Source organism: Prionailurus bengalensis, chromosome B4 (genome assembly GCF_016509475.1).
Source record: "Prionailurus bengalensis isolate Pbe53 chromosome B4, Fcat_Pben_1.1_paternal_pri, whole genome shotgun sequence".
Classification (NCBI taxonomy): Eukaryota; Metazoa; Chordata; class Mammalia; order Carnivora; family Felidae; genus Prionailurus; species Prionailurus bengalensis.
Window position 1 is genome coordinate 65,290,520 of NC_057358.1, and position 16,606 is coordinate 65,307,125.

The following is a 16,606-nucleotide window of genomic DNA, read 5'->3' on the forward strand; positions in this document are numbered from 1 at the left end:
TACACAAGATCAGCATTCAAATACGAATTTGTGAAAGGAGCACACATAAACCATTTTAGTTCTCTGTACCTTGAGCACATGTCACAATAAACTAGAATGAGAAACACTGCTCCTTACCTGTACTGTTGAATTTGGAAGCAATACTATCAACTTTAAGTGACATAAATCAGCTTTCATTTTTTCTTCACAAGGCTTAACGTTTTACAATGATGCTTAGATTTCTTATCAAAAGGTCAGTACCCACTTTCTTGTATAAATGACCATATTTAATTGACTCTAAGTGATATGTCAGCATATGTTACTGCTTATACTACAATTAAACAGGGCAGGGCTCCTACAGCATTCGATTTATGATTGCATGGCACCAGAGCACACTGCACAACATTCCTATCTTCTATTCCTGTCCTGTTTTCACAGCAACAAATCAAAATAACAATGATAGTTAATAAGTCCGAGAGCTTATTATGTGCCAGACACTGTTGTAAGTAATTTAAATGTACTAACTCACTTAATTCTCACACCATGACCATGAGTATCATTATCATCATCTCATTTTACAGATAAAGAAAGTAAACACCCAGAGAAGTTAAGGGACCCACCCCCGCTCACTTAGTAAGAGGCAGAGGCAGGGTATGAATCAAGACAGTTGACTCAAGTGTGCATGTGCTAAGTTGCTTAAGAATGAAATGTTATTTATTTATTATTTATTTATTTATTTACGCACTCACTTATTTGAGGGGGTGGGCAGAGAGGATGGGACAGAGAGGATCCCAAGCAGGTTCTGCACTGTCAGCACAGACCCCGATGCAGGGCTCAAACCCACTAACTGTGAGATCATGACCTGAGCCAAAATCAAGAGTCAGATACTTAACCGACTGAGCCACCCAGGTGCTCCTAGAATGGAATGTAATTTAAGGGCATTTCTATTGGGTTATTTTGACAGACATCTCTAAGGAGACTTCTGAGATAATTTTAAGATCTTTTCATTACTTTCTTCCTGTCATTGATGTAGATATGAATGCTTAGAATTGTGGTTCTTCCATATAAAATTTCGCAAACAAGTGTATTTTTAGGAATAATTTTTCAAATCTTTCTGTTTTATATACTGTTAGCATCCATTTCCCTAAAACTGTCTACATGACAAACACTCACTTGTATCTACCTGCAGTCACTGCTGTGCTAAATCAATAGGAGTAATTTTTTGGTAAAACAGAACAAGGGCTTCTGATGAAAACATTGCAACATTTTTAGAGTTTGAAATTTTAACCAATTCAAGATTTCTCTCTCTATAAATAGTAAAATTTTTTCCCATAAGCTGTGATATAAACTAATTGCAGATAGATGGTATAAAACATTTTATTTTTTTAGTGCTTCATTTCCTCTGAGCCAGAGGATAGCATATCAATTTCTCTAGGTTACAGGGTTCTGGTTACTACTATTTTCATCATACCATAAAGTGGAGCACTCTTTTTGAATATATTAGAACAAAATAAATGTAGTAAGACACTGTCTGTGTGCTGATAATTTTGTAGGTTAAACATACAGTATTCTTTTCTAAAAGGGGTGTGTGTGTGTGTGTGTGTGTGTGTGTGTGTGCGTGTGTGTGTGTGTGTGAAGCTGTGAAGCATGGGTGGGATGGGGTACATAGAGCTAGGTAACATTTCAGACCAGGCAAGAATGGGAGAATAAAGTAGGAGCTAAAGCAGGAAGAAACTTCAGATGTGCACTTGGGAGTTTGCCATTGATTTTGTGAAAGAAGTGACTCAAAGTGTGTGAGCTGGAAGAATTATCCACAAAGCACGTTTTAAGATTGACGTGAAGGTATCAAGGCTGTCTTCCTATGGCCGTTATTCACCTTCCACTCTTAATACTCACTGTTAATGGTCCTATAATATGCTAATGTCTTTCAAATGGGAAAAGTGAATCCCAAAGAGATTACATAATTTGCCCTTTCACACAGCCAGTTAATGATAGAGCCTGGTTAAGACTTACTATATTCATATTCCAGCCCCGTTGGGAAAACAAACTTGACTGGTTGTAATTTCTGTTGTTACTGTAAAAGGACATCACAATAGTGCTTTGTGTAATGGGTTCCATACTACTTCCGCACCACCCTTACACCAGCCCCAGGTGTCCTGTCTTTCAACTTAAGAATGACTTCTTTTGGAAAAGAAAAAAGAAATATTATAACATGGGAAAAATAAATTTTGAATGAATAAATTTTCCCTCTTCCAGTTTAAATTAAAACCGTTGTTGTAGCAGTAAATAACCAGAAAAACTGTATTTGCTCTACATATGACCACACAGGGCTGTTCTTCAGTGAGAGAAATACACATACCTATCATAATCCATGACTGCAATGGAGAGGCTGACCTGGTCCACATTCTCTGGAGGGATATCGAAAATAATAGCCTCATTGTACACAGGGTTTAGAGTGTTTTTCTTCGTCGTTGTTTTCCTCTTTTTTAATCTCCGACCTTCACACATCAGAGACACTTTGACATAAGGATCTAGGAGTAGTGAGGTAATTTCATTAAAATGAAAGTAATAGTACAAGACATAAATCAAACTGTAGGTAACTGTAACTAAATAAGGAAAGTAGTATATTAAGCCTTGTAGTATTATGTTTTAAATTCGAATGACTTATTTTGGGCAATAGACTAAGACTTCTTACTTAAAAAAATTTTTTATAATGTTTTATTTATTTCTGAGACAGAGAGAGACAGAGCATAAGCAGGGGGGGGGGGGCAGAGAGAGAGGGAGACACAGAATCCAGAGCAGGCTCCAGGCTCTGAGCTGTCAGCATAGAGCCTGATGCGGGGCTCGAACTCACAGACCGTGAGATCATGACCTGAGCTGAAGTCGGACGCTCAACGACTGAGCCACCCAGGCGCCCCATGACTTCTTACTTTAAATGTAAGAATTTATCCTGAAAGAATCAGAAAAGAATTAATTTCGTTTTTTATACAACAGAGAAAACCTACTAGTTTATCAAGAGCCAGTCCAGAACTATAATGTGTCTTTTAGTCACAGCTATTTGAGGACATATTTTGTTAAAAGTGATTTCTATGGAATATAATCCTAACAAGTAAGAATAATTGCATTAAAGTTAATTTCCTTCAAATGATTTAGGATAAGAGTAAAATTTGTGAAGAGCAATATTGTATCATATATGTGCACATATATATATGTATATATATGATACAATACGTAGAAATTAGAAAGCAAAAACTACATTAGTTAGAATTTCCTCAATTGTTGGGAAGGTACTAAAATTGGAAGTTTAATTTTACAGTCAGCATGTTGGTGCTTGATTAAGGAGCACCGATCGAAGAAGAGGTCACTACAAATATATTAAATACATTGTATTTATATTTATTTACATTGTATTTGGTATTATACAATAGTATACAATTTAAAAAAAGGCGATATTTGGTTTAAAGATGTTCTTAAGGAAACCTATTGATATGACATTGCCTATATGATGCCGGCTTGGAAGAGAAAAATTTAGTTGGAGTACATTTTTATAGGCCAAACGGGTCAAATAAATGTTAACAAGTTCTGCGCCCACTGACTCATCTCCAGACTTACTTCTGCCACCTTAAGTAGAAAAACTGGTCCAGTATTATAGAAAATTATGCAGAATCATATGAAAGTTTCTGTAAAAGCCTTACTTTTGTACCTTTTTATGAGAAGCAGGTATGGTTTTGGGAGGGGGTGTTGGCATTGGGGTGAGAACGCTATCTGGTGAAAATCCGTGACTGCTCTAGATTCATTCTTGTTTTTTCTCCTTTCCACCTATGGAGTAATACATCTCATTTCCTTAGAATAAGCCAAAATCATGGCAGTATAAATTTATTTGAGCAAATGAACACCTTTTAAGCGCTAGAAAAATGTATCTGTATATTTCATAAGCATTTCCATCAAGGGGCAAAATACATTTTCTGACTAGAAATAGAGTATGCAAAGGAAAACAAAGTAAAATGGTAATGTTCAGTGACTGCTTCCCATTTATTTTTCAGTTTTTTAATAGGAAGTATGTTCTAAGGAAGAAACTCACTTCTCTGATACTCTTTGGTCTATGAGCCCCCAGGCCTAGGCCTCTCATTAACAATGGGAACAATGATTTATCCTCCACCACCCCCATCATGTCTCTGACCACATTTCTCTACTAGTGACAAGGATAATTTACTGGCTCCTTAGTTGATTCACAAGCCTCCTGTGAGAATTAATGAGGTGGTGTTCTCCGAGCATGCACTCCTCTGATGAAAAGCTTCATATAAACAAAAAGTACTCTTGTAGCTAATTATAACTTTGATGCTGTCTGCTTGTCTCAAAATTTGATCTCTTTTGATACATGGTGGAAAGAGTAGAATAAACAATAATTTGCAGAGTTCTTCAACATTTACTGTCCCAAGACTTTTTCACCAAAATAAATGTGAAATTTACTTACTTTATTTCTACCTTTATATATCAATTATGTGTTGCAAATCAAAAAAGATGAAAACATAATTCACAAAATAGTTTAAAAGTGAAGATGATAGAGAAAAATTTACAATTGGAAGTCTCCCTCCCATCTGTTCCCATACCTCTCTCTCCACCGTTTAGTTTTTGTGTATCACTTGGGTATTTCTTTTGCAAATATCAACAACATAAATATATATTGTAATGTTCCCCATTCTTACACAGAAAGGAGCATGATTTTTGTATTTATTTTTGCACCTCACTTTTTATTATTATTATTATTATTATTATTATTCACTTAGTATATCCTGGAGCTCTATCCCTTAAGCTTTTTGCAAATTTAGTTTATTTTTTTTGTTCTGTAGAACCATAAAGTTATAGATTCGTTTCCTTAGGTCATCCTTTCCTGTATCTCCACTACCATTTTTTATTTGTTTAATTCAACACATGCTTACTGACCTCCCTCTTCTGTCCTTACCATTTTTCCCTTCATAGACCTGTGCCAGAGTTCACATATTTAGTTAACATATAACCCTCCAGACTGTTGTGATTTAAACAAAGGGATAGGGGCGCTTGGGTGGCTCAGTCGGTTGAGCGTCTGGCTTCGGCTCAGGTCATGATCTCACGGTTTGTGAGTTCGAGCCCTGCGTTGGGCTCTGAGCTGACAGCTCAGAGCCTGGAGCTTGTTTCAGATTCTGTGTCTCCGTCTCTCTCTGCTCCTCCCCCGCTCGTGCTGTCTCTCTCTCTCAAAAATAAAAAAAACTTAAAAAAAAATATATAAATAAACAAAGGGATAAAAGAGAATGGTGTGGCTTTACCTCTTTATCAAAATTAGCATAAGAGAAATTTCCTCCAAGAACATCCTTAAGAAACTTCAAGAAGCATTTCGTTACTTTATTATTTCTTTCAGTCCCTACTGTTGCCCCAATTCTTATTTAGAAAGGTGGTAAGAATAAATGCACATGATGGTCTTGGAAACTTGTTATTTCTCTATAGATCAGGTGAGGGAGATAAATTAAGTCTAAATGTGTTTTCATACTTGTAGGGTAAGGCAAGCTTCAAGTCCAAGAATCTTCTTTTATAAGCCAACTGACTGGTTAGAAGTGGGGCAGTGATTGGTAAATTATGAATTTTTGAGAAAGAACTAGATCAGCAGAGAGAGAAAAAATAAAAATCCAAGTTCATAGTCAATCTATTTGATAACATCTTTTAAAAATTGTGAAATGATAATGTAAATAAAACAGGTGATTTGGAGTACTTTGTCCAAATGAACTATAGATAAATGAACTCAATAATTCAACAGCCATATAGTTGTGTATATATGAAATATTTTATTTGGAATTTGAGAATGTACCCTTGACCCATCAGGCCAATTGTGTACATACCTGATGACCCAGTGATATCCATAGCCTTCAGATTTCTGCACTTGATGACTGTCAATGTCATACGTCCAGCAGTTGGCAAATAACAAAGGGAGAACATGATTTCACCCAGATCTATACTTTCCTAGAAAGGCAATAAGGTAATGTTAGTAATTTCAAGCACCTGATAGTGAAAACCAAATATAATTGAAGATGTTGAGTAAAAAACCACTTTAATAGAATATCTGAATGTCATTCTAAATTGTTTTTATTAAGGATACATATGACATTGCCAGAAGCTGTTCTAAACAGAGTAAAAAAAAGGGAGTATAGTCCAGTCGCTCCTTTGACATCTCCACTTGTGTTTTTAACAGGAATCTCAATCTTATTATAGTCAAAACCAGACTGCTGATTCCATTCGTTGCCATTCACTTTCTGAAACCAATTCCTCTGTCAGTCTTGCCCAAATCAGCACATGATGTCATAATTCAACCAGAGGCTGGAGCCAAAAGCCCAGCAGTCACTTTTCTTCCTTCTTTCCCTTGCCCTTACACATCCAATCCATGTCTTGTCTACAAAGTCTACAAAGTCTATCCAAATTAGTGACTTTCTTTTTAGCTCTAGGAGTATCAGGCAAATATCAGGATTACTTTATCAGTCTCTAAAATTGATCAATCTCAGAAGGAGCCAAAGTGATCACTTATGAAATGCAAATCAAATTATTTTACTCTCCTGATTAAAACCATCTAAGGGTTCACAACTATACTGGAAACTTCAAACTCCTGGTATATAAGTGGGGTAACTATAAATCTTGGTATATCTGGGAAATTCTGGGTTTGTACCTACTTTCCTGGTGTAATTATTAAGAATATCCCTTGGGGCGCCTGGGTGGCGCAGTCGGTTAAGCGTCCGACTTCAGTCAGGTCACGATCTCGCGGTCCGTGAGTTTGAGCCCCGCGTCGGGCTCTGGGCTGATGGCTCAGAGCCTGGAACCTGCTTCCGATTCTGTGTCTCCCTCTCTCTCTGCCCCTCCCCCGTTCATGCTCTGTCTCTCTCTGTCCCAAAAAATAAATAAAGGTTGAAAAAAAAAATTAAAAAAAAAAAAAAAAGAATATCCCTTTCGGGGAGCCTGGGTGGCTCAGTCGGTTATGCGTCCGACCTCAGCTCAGGTTGTGATCTCACAGTCTGTGAGTTCGAGCCCAGCGTTGGGCTCTGTGCTGACAGCTCAGAGCCTGGAGTCTGCTTCAGATTCTGTGTCTCCCTCTCTCTGCCCATCCTCTGCTCATGCTCTGTCTCTCTCTGTCTCAAAAATAAATAAAAACATTAAAAAATAAAAAAAAAAGAACATCCCCTTTAATTATTTTTTTTCCCTTTTTTAATTTCAGAGAGAGCACGCATATGCACATGAAATGGGGGAGGGGCAGAGAGAGGGAGAGACAGAATCACAAGCAGGCTCTGCGCCACCAGAACAGAGCCTGACACGGGGCTTGAACTCCCAAACTGTGAGATCATGACCTGAGCTGAGATCAAGAGTCCGCTTACCTGACTGAGCCACCCAGGAGCCCCTTTCATCCCTTTCAATTACTAAATATGTCTTTGGTTTGGACAATGCATTACAAGGTGACACATAGAAGGCCCTGGGTGATAGGGATCCTACCTATCTTTCTAATTTTATGTCTTGACTCTCTTCTCAGCTTACTCTGATGCAGACTCAAAAGCCTTTTTTCTTTTCTGTTATTCAAACAAATGAAGTTTGTTCTTGCTTTTGCCAATTGCATTTTCTTTTTTTCTCTTATGTCTTTTTTGTGGATGACTCCTTCTCACCATGCAGGACTCGGCTCAAATAGCATCTCCTTCCATCTTCTTATCCTATGCTCAACTATTCACAGACCCTTTACATTTTTTTCACAGCACTTATCATCAGAAATTGTCTTCTAAATTCATTTTTTTTTCTCTGATTCCCATATTTAAGGTTAGGACAGCAGAGTTCTTGTCTGTCTTATTGCTACTTCCTTCTGAAGTACATGGTAAATAGCTGGCTCTCACTGCATTTTTTGGAAGGAATGAAAAGATTATTAGTTAATATGGACAAAAATTGATCTGCTTTGTATCAAATGTGAATTTGAACTGTGTCCAGTACCCTGATATAGATATATTTCCTCTCCATGGCTGCGTAGATGGTGGACAAATGAAAATGAGTGTGAACAATGCACATTTAAGATGCTTCCAAAAGAGCTGTTTACAGGCTTTGATCAAATCATCCCTGGTGAGACAATATATGGTGGATTTAATTTGGTGGGAAATAAGTTGCTTATGTACCCAGGCCCATAGAAACTGGTTCCAAAAAATTCTTCATGACAAACTATTCACATTTACTGGACTTATTCTTCCAGCTTAGGTTCTGACTTCTATAATTCTGATTTCTTTATCCAGGCTCTAGAAGTAGTGGAGCTTGGTAATTAAGAGCATAAACTTTACAGCCAGTTAACCTTGTGTTTCACTCCTGTTTTCTACTTCCTAGCTGTAAGATCCAGGAAATTTAATTCAACTTTGAATCTCTGAAGCTTCATTTTTAAATTGGGAAAAAATACCCAGTCAACAGTGGTGTTAATCATTAAATGAGATAATGTAAATAGAGTCCGGAGCATTCAACATAGTGTCTGGCATATGATAAAAGACACTGTTTTGTTCATGGCTGTATTGCTATCACATGGAGCAGTGCCTTACACATATAAGAAGCTCAGTAAGTACTAGATAAATGAAAAAAATTACTGAAGGAAAGCAGCTATTATTTTTTAAGAACATTAGTAAAAAATATGTGTTTTAAAACAAAGATATATCCAACTGGGTCTCCTCTGGGCTGTTGGATTACTACAGACCCCAAATAGTGAGTAAGATCCAATAGGAGAGGCCTGATGAAAAACAGGAAGAATATAATCTCTTACAAAGGATTCATTCTTTTCACCACCAAGCAGTTAATGAATATTATTTGCTGGGTGCACTGGTAGGTGCCGTAGATGCCAAGTAGATGTGGCATGATTCTGTCCTTGGAGATGTCAGTTGAGAAGGAAAACAGTAGGCTCTGAAAGGCTGAGAAATTAAGTCTGATCCTATTTTATCTGATTATTTTCTTCCTGTTTCTCTTTCTGTCTCTTTTCCCAAGTATTTCTTTTTCTTTCTTTCTTTCTTTCTTTCTTTCTTTCTTTCTTTCTTTCTTTCTTTCTTTCTTTCTCTCTCTCTTTCTCCCTTTCTCCTTTTCTTTTCTTTTCTTTTCTTTTCTTTTCTTTTCTTTTCTTTTCTTTTCTTTTCTTTTCTTTTCTTTTCTTTTCTTTCTTTTCTTTCTTAAGTAGGCTTCATGCCCAGCATGTAGCCCAACGTGGGTCTTGAACTCAAAACCCTGAGATCAAGACCTGAGTGAGCTGAGATCAAGAGTCAGGAGCTTAATTGAGCCACCAAGGTGCACCGCCCCCCCCCCCCCCCCCGCCTGAGTTGGTAGAGTTTTCTCTAAAGTTTTCTACCTGGCAGCCATCCCCCTTTCTCTCACTGTGTATTTCTCCTTCCAGGAATTATCAGTTGGGGATGGTGATGGAGAAGCTGGAAGGTAACAGGAGACATGGTCTCATAGATGAAATGCTTAGAGTCCAATAGGGAATGTACCACAAACAGACAAAGGTACACAAACAGAGAAATCAAAGGGATTAATGAAACACTTTCATGTGTGGTGATTGATATGGTTTTCCTTTTACACATTAAACAATCTGTGGAAGTAATTTGTCTACTTTTCTAGATATATCACATGCTTACTGGTTGGAACAAAGAAAGTTTTACCATATTTGGTCCCATCTCTCAAAGGTCCTTTCTATGGATCCAGCTGCAACATAATTTTGACTATCTGTTATTAACGGGTATTGGTAAACATAGAGGTTAAACTGAGGAGTTGACCAAAGTACTAGCCTAAATCAACTGAAAGCAAAGAGCATGATTAAAGAACATCTCCAGGCAGCTCTGTATGACAAGCTAGCAGGCTTTTTGCCTACTGTAGTAGTAATAAATCTCCTGAAGCATTTAAACTCCATGAGGTCAGGGGTTCTAAGGAAACTGGAATGGACTGGGTGATAATGCTTAATGTATAATATTCATGCATAACAAGTGCGCAAAAGTTAGTCTTCATTAGACTAGATTTTTCCTTCAGGAAGTATGAATGTAAAAGAACTGAAACTGCTCACGTACTGAAAAGGGCAGAATACTCTCTAAGGTAAATACCAATATTCTAGAACTTTTTACATCTGGAAGTGATCTAAGAGATAAGTATGAAAAATGAACTTAATGAAGGTAAATGGCCATATAACCTTTAAAAAGGTCCTCTAACAAATGTAACAGCAGAACTCCAGACTTTGGCTATACTCCTGTGAACTAGCATGCACTAATGCTCAGTACCCTGACAGAGTTTGTCCCCGTGTTGATGGCCTCACTCCAGGGAGCTGAGTGTATTTTAATTCCTGCCTCTTCTCTGCCCCAGATCACTGCAGTTTATAAGGCCACACTCAGCCCCAACAATCTGAACCCTCCAGTGTCCAGCAAAGAATCAGGAAATAAGTTGAAAGGTCTCTGAACATATGGCATAAATATAACACAGTTATCTGATGAAATTCTCTTAAATAAGGATTCTACTTCATTTTTTATTCAACACCCATTTACTATTATTTTAGACAAAATTCTAACAATGTTTACTTGGCATATCAATCAATAGCAGGTCAAAACTCACACGTGAAATGTGGAGATGGGGAAACAGGGTTGATCTGGTGAAGGCAGCAATAAATGATGGCTAGAGAGACAATATTCATACAAGAAAGAAGGAAACATTCTAAAAACGATAACAATCTGGAATCATCTTGTATCAAGGGGAACTAACACTAATAATGTCTTACAAACTTAAAAACAGCGTTTTATTATAAACTTCAACAGTAATTAGTATTCAAAATGATGACTCTTGAGTCATTAAGCTAAGAAAAAAATATTCCATATGTTCTGTTTAAGAAGGTAGAGAAGTATATACTAATTTTTAGAGTTATTTTTATTGAAATTCCTTAAAATGTTTGAAGTGGTAATTTGGGGTTTTAGTTTCTTAAAATGAGAAAGGCTTTGAGTTTCTGAAAATTTTATTTATGGGTAACCTCATTTATTCCAATTCTACATAAGCATGAACTTCCCATATTAATCTTTGAGAAACTATTGTATCTTTGGGCAAATAATCATTTGAAAACCTGCTTTAAGTCTAGGATAGTGTTCCATAAAATTTCTTACGGGTAAGAAGACCATTCTCATACACACTAATGTATTTGGTGGAACATTTCACAGTGACAATCTTTTAACTGTATACTTGGGAGAAGGGCTTATGAAAAAGTCTGACACTGAGGCTGAGTCAGGGACTGTATGTTTGATTTCTTTATCCTGGTTCCATAGACATAGGGGCTGGGTAGATAAAGATCATTTTCTAATAATTGGCTATAGTTAACCTCATAAACATAGTCACAGTTATAAAGTTTCTTTCCACGTACCACTCTCCAAGATAAAAATAAAAGTCATTGGCAATCCTATTCCAGGACTGAGCTAATAGTAAGGTCAAACTATAGCAACTGAGTACAGACATGGAGAGGAGGCAGATTCAAGGCTTGGTAACTACAGTATGTCATAACCAAGGGAAGCACTCCTGGAGGGAGGTGAACATCATGTTGGGGTTTGAGAGTCTAAAGAGGTGGGATTTGACAGAGAACAAGAGGAATAGTGTTGTATGTGAGTACTATGATTGATATTTACAAGTAAGAATGAGCAGCTTATGTTGAGAAATAAGGAATTTGGTAACATGTTGGAGGTCATGTAAGGCTATAGGTAGCTTATTCTGTGGCTCCTATGGTACTGGTAACAAGAAAGAATGGGAGCTTGGCGGAATGAAAAGGGCGTATAAGTTTCCAGATCAGAAAAAAACCAGACTTAAAATCCTACATCTTCCATGTAGTAATTCCTACATGTCAAAAATACATGACCTCCTTGAACTTCGGTGGGGATAATAACATCTGCCTCACAAGGTAGGTATCATGCATGTAAAGTGCCTGGCATAAACAGACACTCAAAAAATAAGGACAGTAATGTAAATAATATTTGAAAAACATTTCTTTGTTGTGAGTAGGCTAGGTTAGGATGAAAAAAAGAGAGGGGCCATTGAAGTAAACAGGTGTGTGAAGGTGTTGGCTGAAGAAAGGTCTGGATTCAGAGATCTATTAGGAAGTAAGAATCATTAGGACTTATTGAAAAGAAAATTTTAAACAAACAGTTGGTTGCCATGGTGACAGCAGTCCTCACATCCACTTAACACCCTAAATGCAGCCTGCCTTTCACATTTCCTGGTTGGTAAGAAAACGGATGGTTTTCCTCACACTGTTAAACGATGTGTTACTAGATCAAAATGAGCTTCTTCATTAAATTACCAGTGTTTCATCCACCTGCTCACAAAATGAAGCTATGGTGCAGTGCAGACCCAGAGTGGGTCTGCTGCATTCAAACTACTATAAAATCTTTATTTCTTTCTGACCCACACAATCCATGCACCTGAGAAAATCATGGAATCCAACCTTGGGCAATCCACTTAAGCTCACTTAACCTCAGTTTCTTCGGTATAGCATGAGGGTGTTCCAAGAGATGAACTAGTTTATTTCCCAGCTCTAAAATTTTGTAATTTTAAACACTGGTAAAATGAGGGCTAAATAGAATACATAATTCCGGCATGTTGAGGAATGTATGAATAGGCCCTTTTAGCCCTTGTGTGCTACAGACCCAACAGGACCTCATTAGAAATACCACAAAGGATCAACTAGTGCTACCAGCTCCATTTCAAGCTCAAGAACAAGATCAGGGCTGATCTGGTTGGGGATTTATGAGGAAAGACCATACTAGATAATGAATGTATCTGACTCTTCTCATGAGACTTAGGAGAACTTCAGAGGTAGGTGACTTTTGATCTGAATTTTGAAGAATGACCAAAGGTAAAGAGAATTAAAAACAGAGGCAGCAGCACAAAAAGAGGCCATGAGGTGAGAAGTGAAGTGTCCAGCCATGACCAAAGGTGAACAGAGACCACTGGCTCTGGCAAGGCCACAGGATAATTTAAATGGCAACACACTGGCCTTATTCTAAATGACCTCTCCTCAGGAATACTTAGATCAACCCTGATTTTTTTCTGCAGTCAGGATGAAATCCATTGTCATGGCTAATAACAATTACCTGGAAGGGCTGCATTCAAATTTCAAAGGGATATATTATGGGTCCAGTTTGTAGTCTGACACATAGTAGATGTTGGAAAAAATACCATTTCTTTTCTTGTTTATAACAATGTTTCTGGGGTCAGTGACTGGAATAAGGTTGACGCTCAGTAAAAAACTTATTGAATGAATAAATCATAAGAGCATCAGGCTGGGTCATGACTTCAGTGATAGTAGGGATACCTACCGTTTGAAGGAGTGAAGGCTACTCCATAACCAGAGAACAAGTGAGCAAAGACACAGTTTATGGGTGTTGTGGACTCTGTGCGTGGGGCCCCCAGGAACTGTAGGGTATGTTCATACGGTGGCCCTGGAGGTACAATAAATAGTCCTAATAGTTTTGAGCCATCTAAGGGCTTGGGGAGCTAAAGCTAGAGGATACTTATCTATTGGTTTTATTGAACTTTATTTCTTGGGGCGCTTGAGTGGTTTAGTCGGTTAAGCATCTGACTTTGGCTCAGGGTATGATCTCATGGTTTGAGTCTGAGCCCTGCATTGGGCTCTCTGCTGTCAGCCGAGCCTGCTTCAGATCCTCTCTATCCCCCATCCCTCTCTGCCCCTCCCCTGCTTGCACTCTCTCTCTTTAAAATAAATAAAAACATTTTCAAAAAATAACTTTATTTCTTCAAAGATCCTTCTACTCTGGAATGATCTGGGATTATGTTTGCTATAATTCTATCATGCATTGGAATTTGAGAATCAAATGTATCTTTAAGGTGTATAAATTGTGTTTTTTCCTTGCACATCTGGCCATCTCCTCCAACCTGCCAGCACAAGCAGTCTTGTGACTCTGGGAGGCAAAGGAGGAGGAGGAAGCTGTTTGATAGAATACAATTAGGAAATGTAATTAACATTGTAAATCTTCTCCAGTTTCTATTCCACTTCTCTCCTTTTCTTTCAAAGAACCACAATTTTCACACACTTCCTTCCTGCCCTGCCTCCTTTTCCCAGTGATGTGATTAAACCAAATTTCACCATGTTGAATGAGGGTGGAGGAAGGAACAGGCATAGGAAGGTTCTGCCACAGCACCTGGTTGAACTCCTGGATTTTTACATACATTTTCATTATTGATTATTTTCCACCATCTCCACTGGAAGACAGAGAAAATGCTTGCCAGGTGCCCTTTAGCAGGACCTGCTCATATTTCTGCAGGAAGGAAGGAATACACTTTTCAATAATATATTTTCAGTAATACATTATCATATTAAGCATTGTGCTTGGCCATAGCACAAAGTCCAGGTGAAACTTTGCTGAAGTCAGGGCAGAAAGGGGCAGAGAACATGGCAGTGTTAGAGATGGAATGATTACAAACCCCAATGAGCATTAGTGATCAATAGTCACCACGCAGAGCTACTATTGCCAGGGATGCAATTTAATAGTGCCATGTTTCTACTCAGTGGGGAACCACTGTCAGCTCCCAATCTGGGTGGGAAGTAACTCTGCCTGCCAAAATGGTTTAGCTTTTATCCTATCCAACACAACCTTGGAAGAGCTACTAGAAGCCACAAAGTGCTCAGGTTGTAGAAAAGAGCTGAGACCTTAAAACAGCCTTTCCTGGATTTAACAAATCAAATTTCATATCTACTGGTATAACAAGCTGCCTGAAACAAAGAGGGGATAGTCCGTTGTAGACACTGGGACAAGAGCAACCTGGGGCATAAGAAGAGAATACAAATCTAATAAGAACTCTTCCCTTTATAATACTGGTTAAGAGATACCTTAAACTTTTTGCTGAGAGGAACTGGTGACTTATTCTCAAACCTTGATGACTGTTTATAGATAGTGGCATAGAAACTTGTGTAATAAACTATGCAGCTCTCCTTAGAGTGTTTGAAGCTTTTAAATACCTTCCTAAAATTCCTAATTAAAGACATCCCTCTCAGTATCATTGTACATAGACACTTGGACTGGAGGAACTTGGCTTCACTATTTAAGAAACTACCTTACTTTACATGGTTTCACCCCCCATTTTGTATTGACTTGTTGTGATTTCAAACCAATGTTTTGAAAGCTTGTTTTTGTTTTGTTTTGTTTTGTTTTGTTTTGTTTTTTTAAGTAGGCTACATGCCCAGTGTTGAGCCCAATGTGGGGTTTGAAATCACCAGCCTGAGGTCAAGACCTGAGTTGAGATCAAGAGTTGGACATTCAACCAAACCACCTAGGCACCCCTGAAAGCTTGTTTTGGACAGCACTGTTTATAGTTTGAATTTGTTTTGAATAACTTGTTTCAACGAAATTGTTCTACAGTTAGATATTAAGACTTTATTGCCAAACTCTTGCACATGGAGTAGAGAACCATTATATCACTGATAGTGGAGTAATGGCAGGGGTGTCCTTCACGTGATGGACTTTTAAACTTTAAAAACCAAGGTTTGACCAGTAACTCGAGAGTGTTTGGTTTGGGCTACTCTTGGCTAATCTAAATAGCTGTCTGTAGATTTTGAGACACCTCCTCCTGCCATGGCCAGGCTACTCTTGGTTGGCAGTGCCATTAAACTGTACAGCAGTGTCAGGAAGGGACAGGTGTTTCTGACTTGGCAAGGCTACTTGTCATAGGCAGTGGTGTAAGCTGTGTCCCCTGAGTAATAACCTTCGTAGAAGCCCATCTTGTCTGTAATATTGGTGCTGCCTTCTGCTAGCTACATGGTCCTAGCTCCTACTAGGCCAGCAACTGATACCCAGATTTTAGTTGGAAGGGTTGATTACCAAGAACAAATTCGTAGAAAGGAATACCTCAGCTAAATGTGGATTTTATTTCATTCATCTCCTCTTTGCCTGGAGCAATATTGTAATTATTCTATCATTGACTTGGTATCTCTTTATTGGCATATTAAAAGATGTTATCTGGTATGCTATTGGTTTGTGAACTATTATTGTAAATTATAATTCCCACAGCGAACCTATGTTAATCAAATTACTGGCAAAGACAATCTTAGTCTCTCAGCATAATTCGCTATAAACAAAACAACCTTAGCTCCCCCATGTCTGTTCTTCATATAGTAGACAGAAATCTTACTGAGGCTAAGTGACACCATAGCTCACTTCTGATCAAAAGCCATCAATGGTTTCAGAAGTCAATCCGAGTAAAACTAAAAGCTCTTTCCATGGCTTGAGGGCTCTAGAAGATCCGACCCTCATCTTCTAACACTCTCATCGGAGAGGCCCTTTCTGACCACCCTTGTACAGAGTTGTACAGCAACTCTGCCCCACTGCCACTTACTGTCCTTTACTCTGCCTCTGTTTCACAAAGCATTTCATTCATTGGACATATTACATATTTCCATTATTACCTGCCTCCCTTTTCTACAAAGTAGCCCTATATGGTGGGGACAGATTATGCTCTAAAACATCCAGAAGAGTGCCTGGCAAAAAGGAGAATTCAATAGAGTTGGATGAAATGGTGGATTTAAGATTCCTGTTCTATGAGTGGATGGGGTAGGTAACGACTTCCATAACAAAATGTT

The 16,606-nt window shown here is 38.1% G+C and overlaps 1 protein-coding gene across 1 annotated transcript in view; it reads right to left on the reverse strand.

The window, feature by feature from the left end:
- The window catches only part of SYT10 (synaptotagmin 10), a 65,248-nt gene that overhangs the window by 3,643 nt on the left and 44,999 nt on the right, over positions 1 to 16,606 (reverse strand). Inside the window, exons 4-5 of the mRNA XM_043563147.1 lie at positions 5,850 to 5,970; positions 2,339 to 2,510 (exon numbers count right to left, since the gene is read on the reverse strand). Coding sequence (XP_043419082.1) covers positions 2,339 to 2,510; positions 5,850 to 5,970 — 293 coding nt within the window. The remainder of the gene's footprint in view (positions 1 to 2,338; positions 2,511 to 5,849; positions 5,971 to 16,606) is intronic.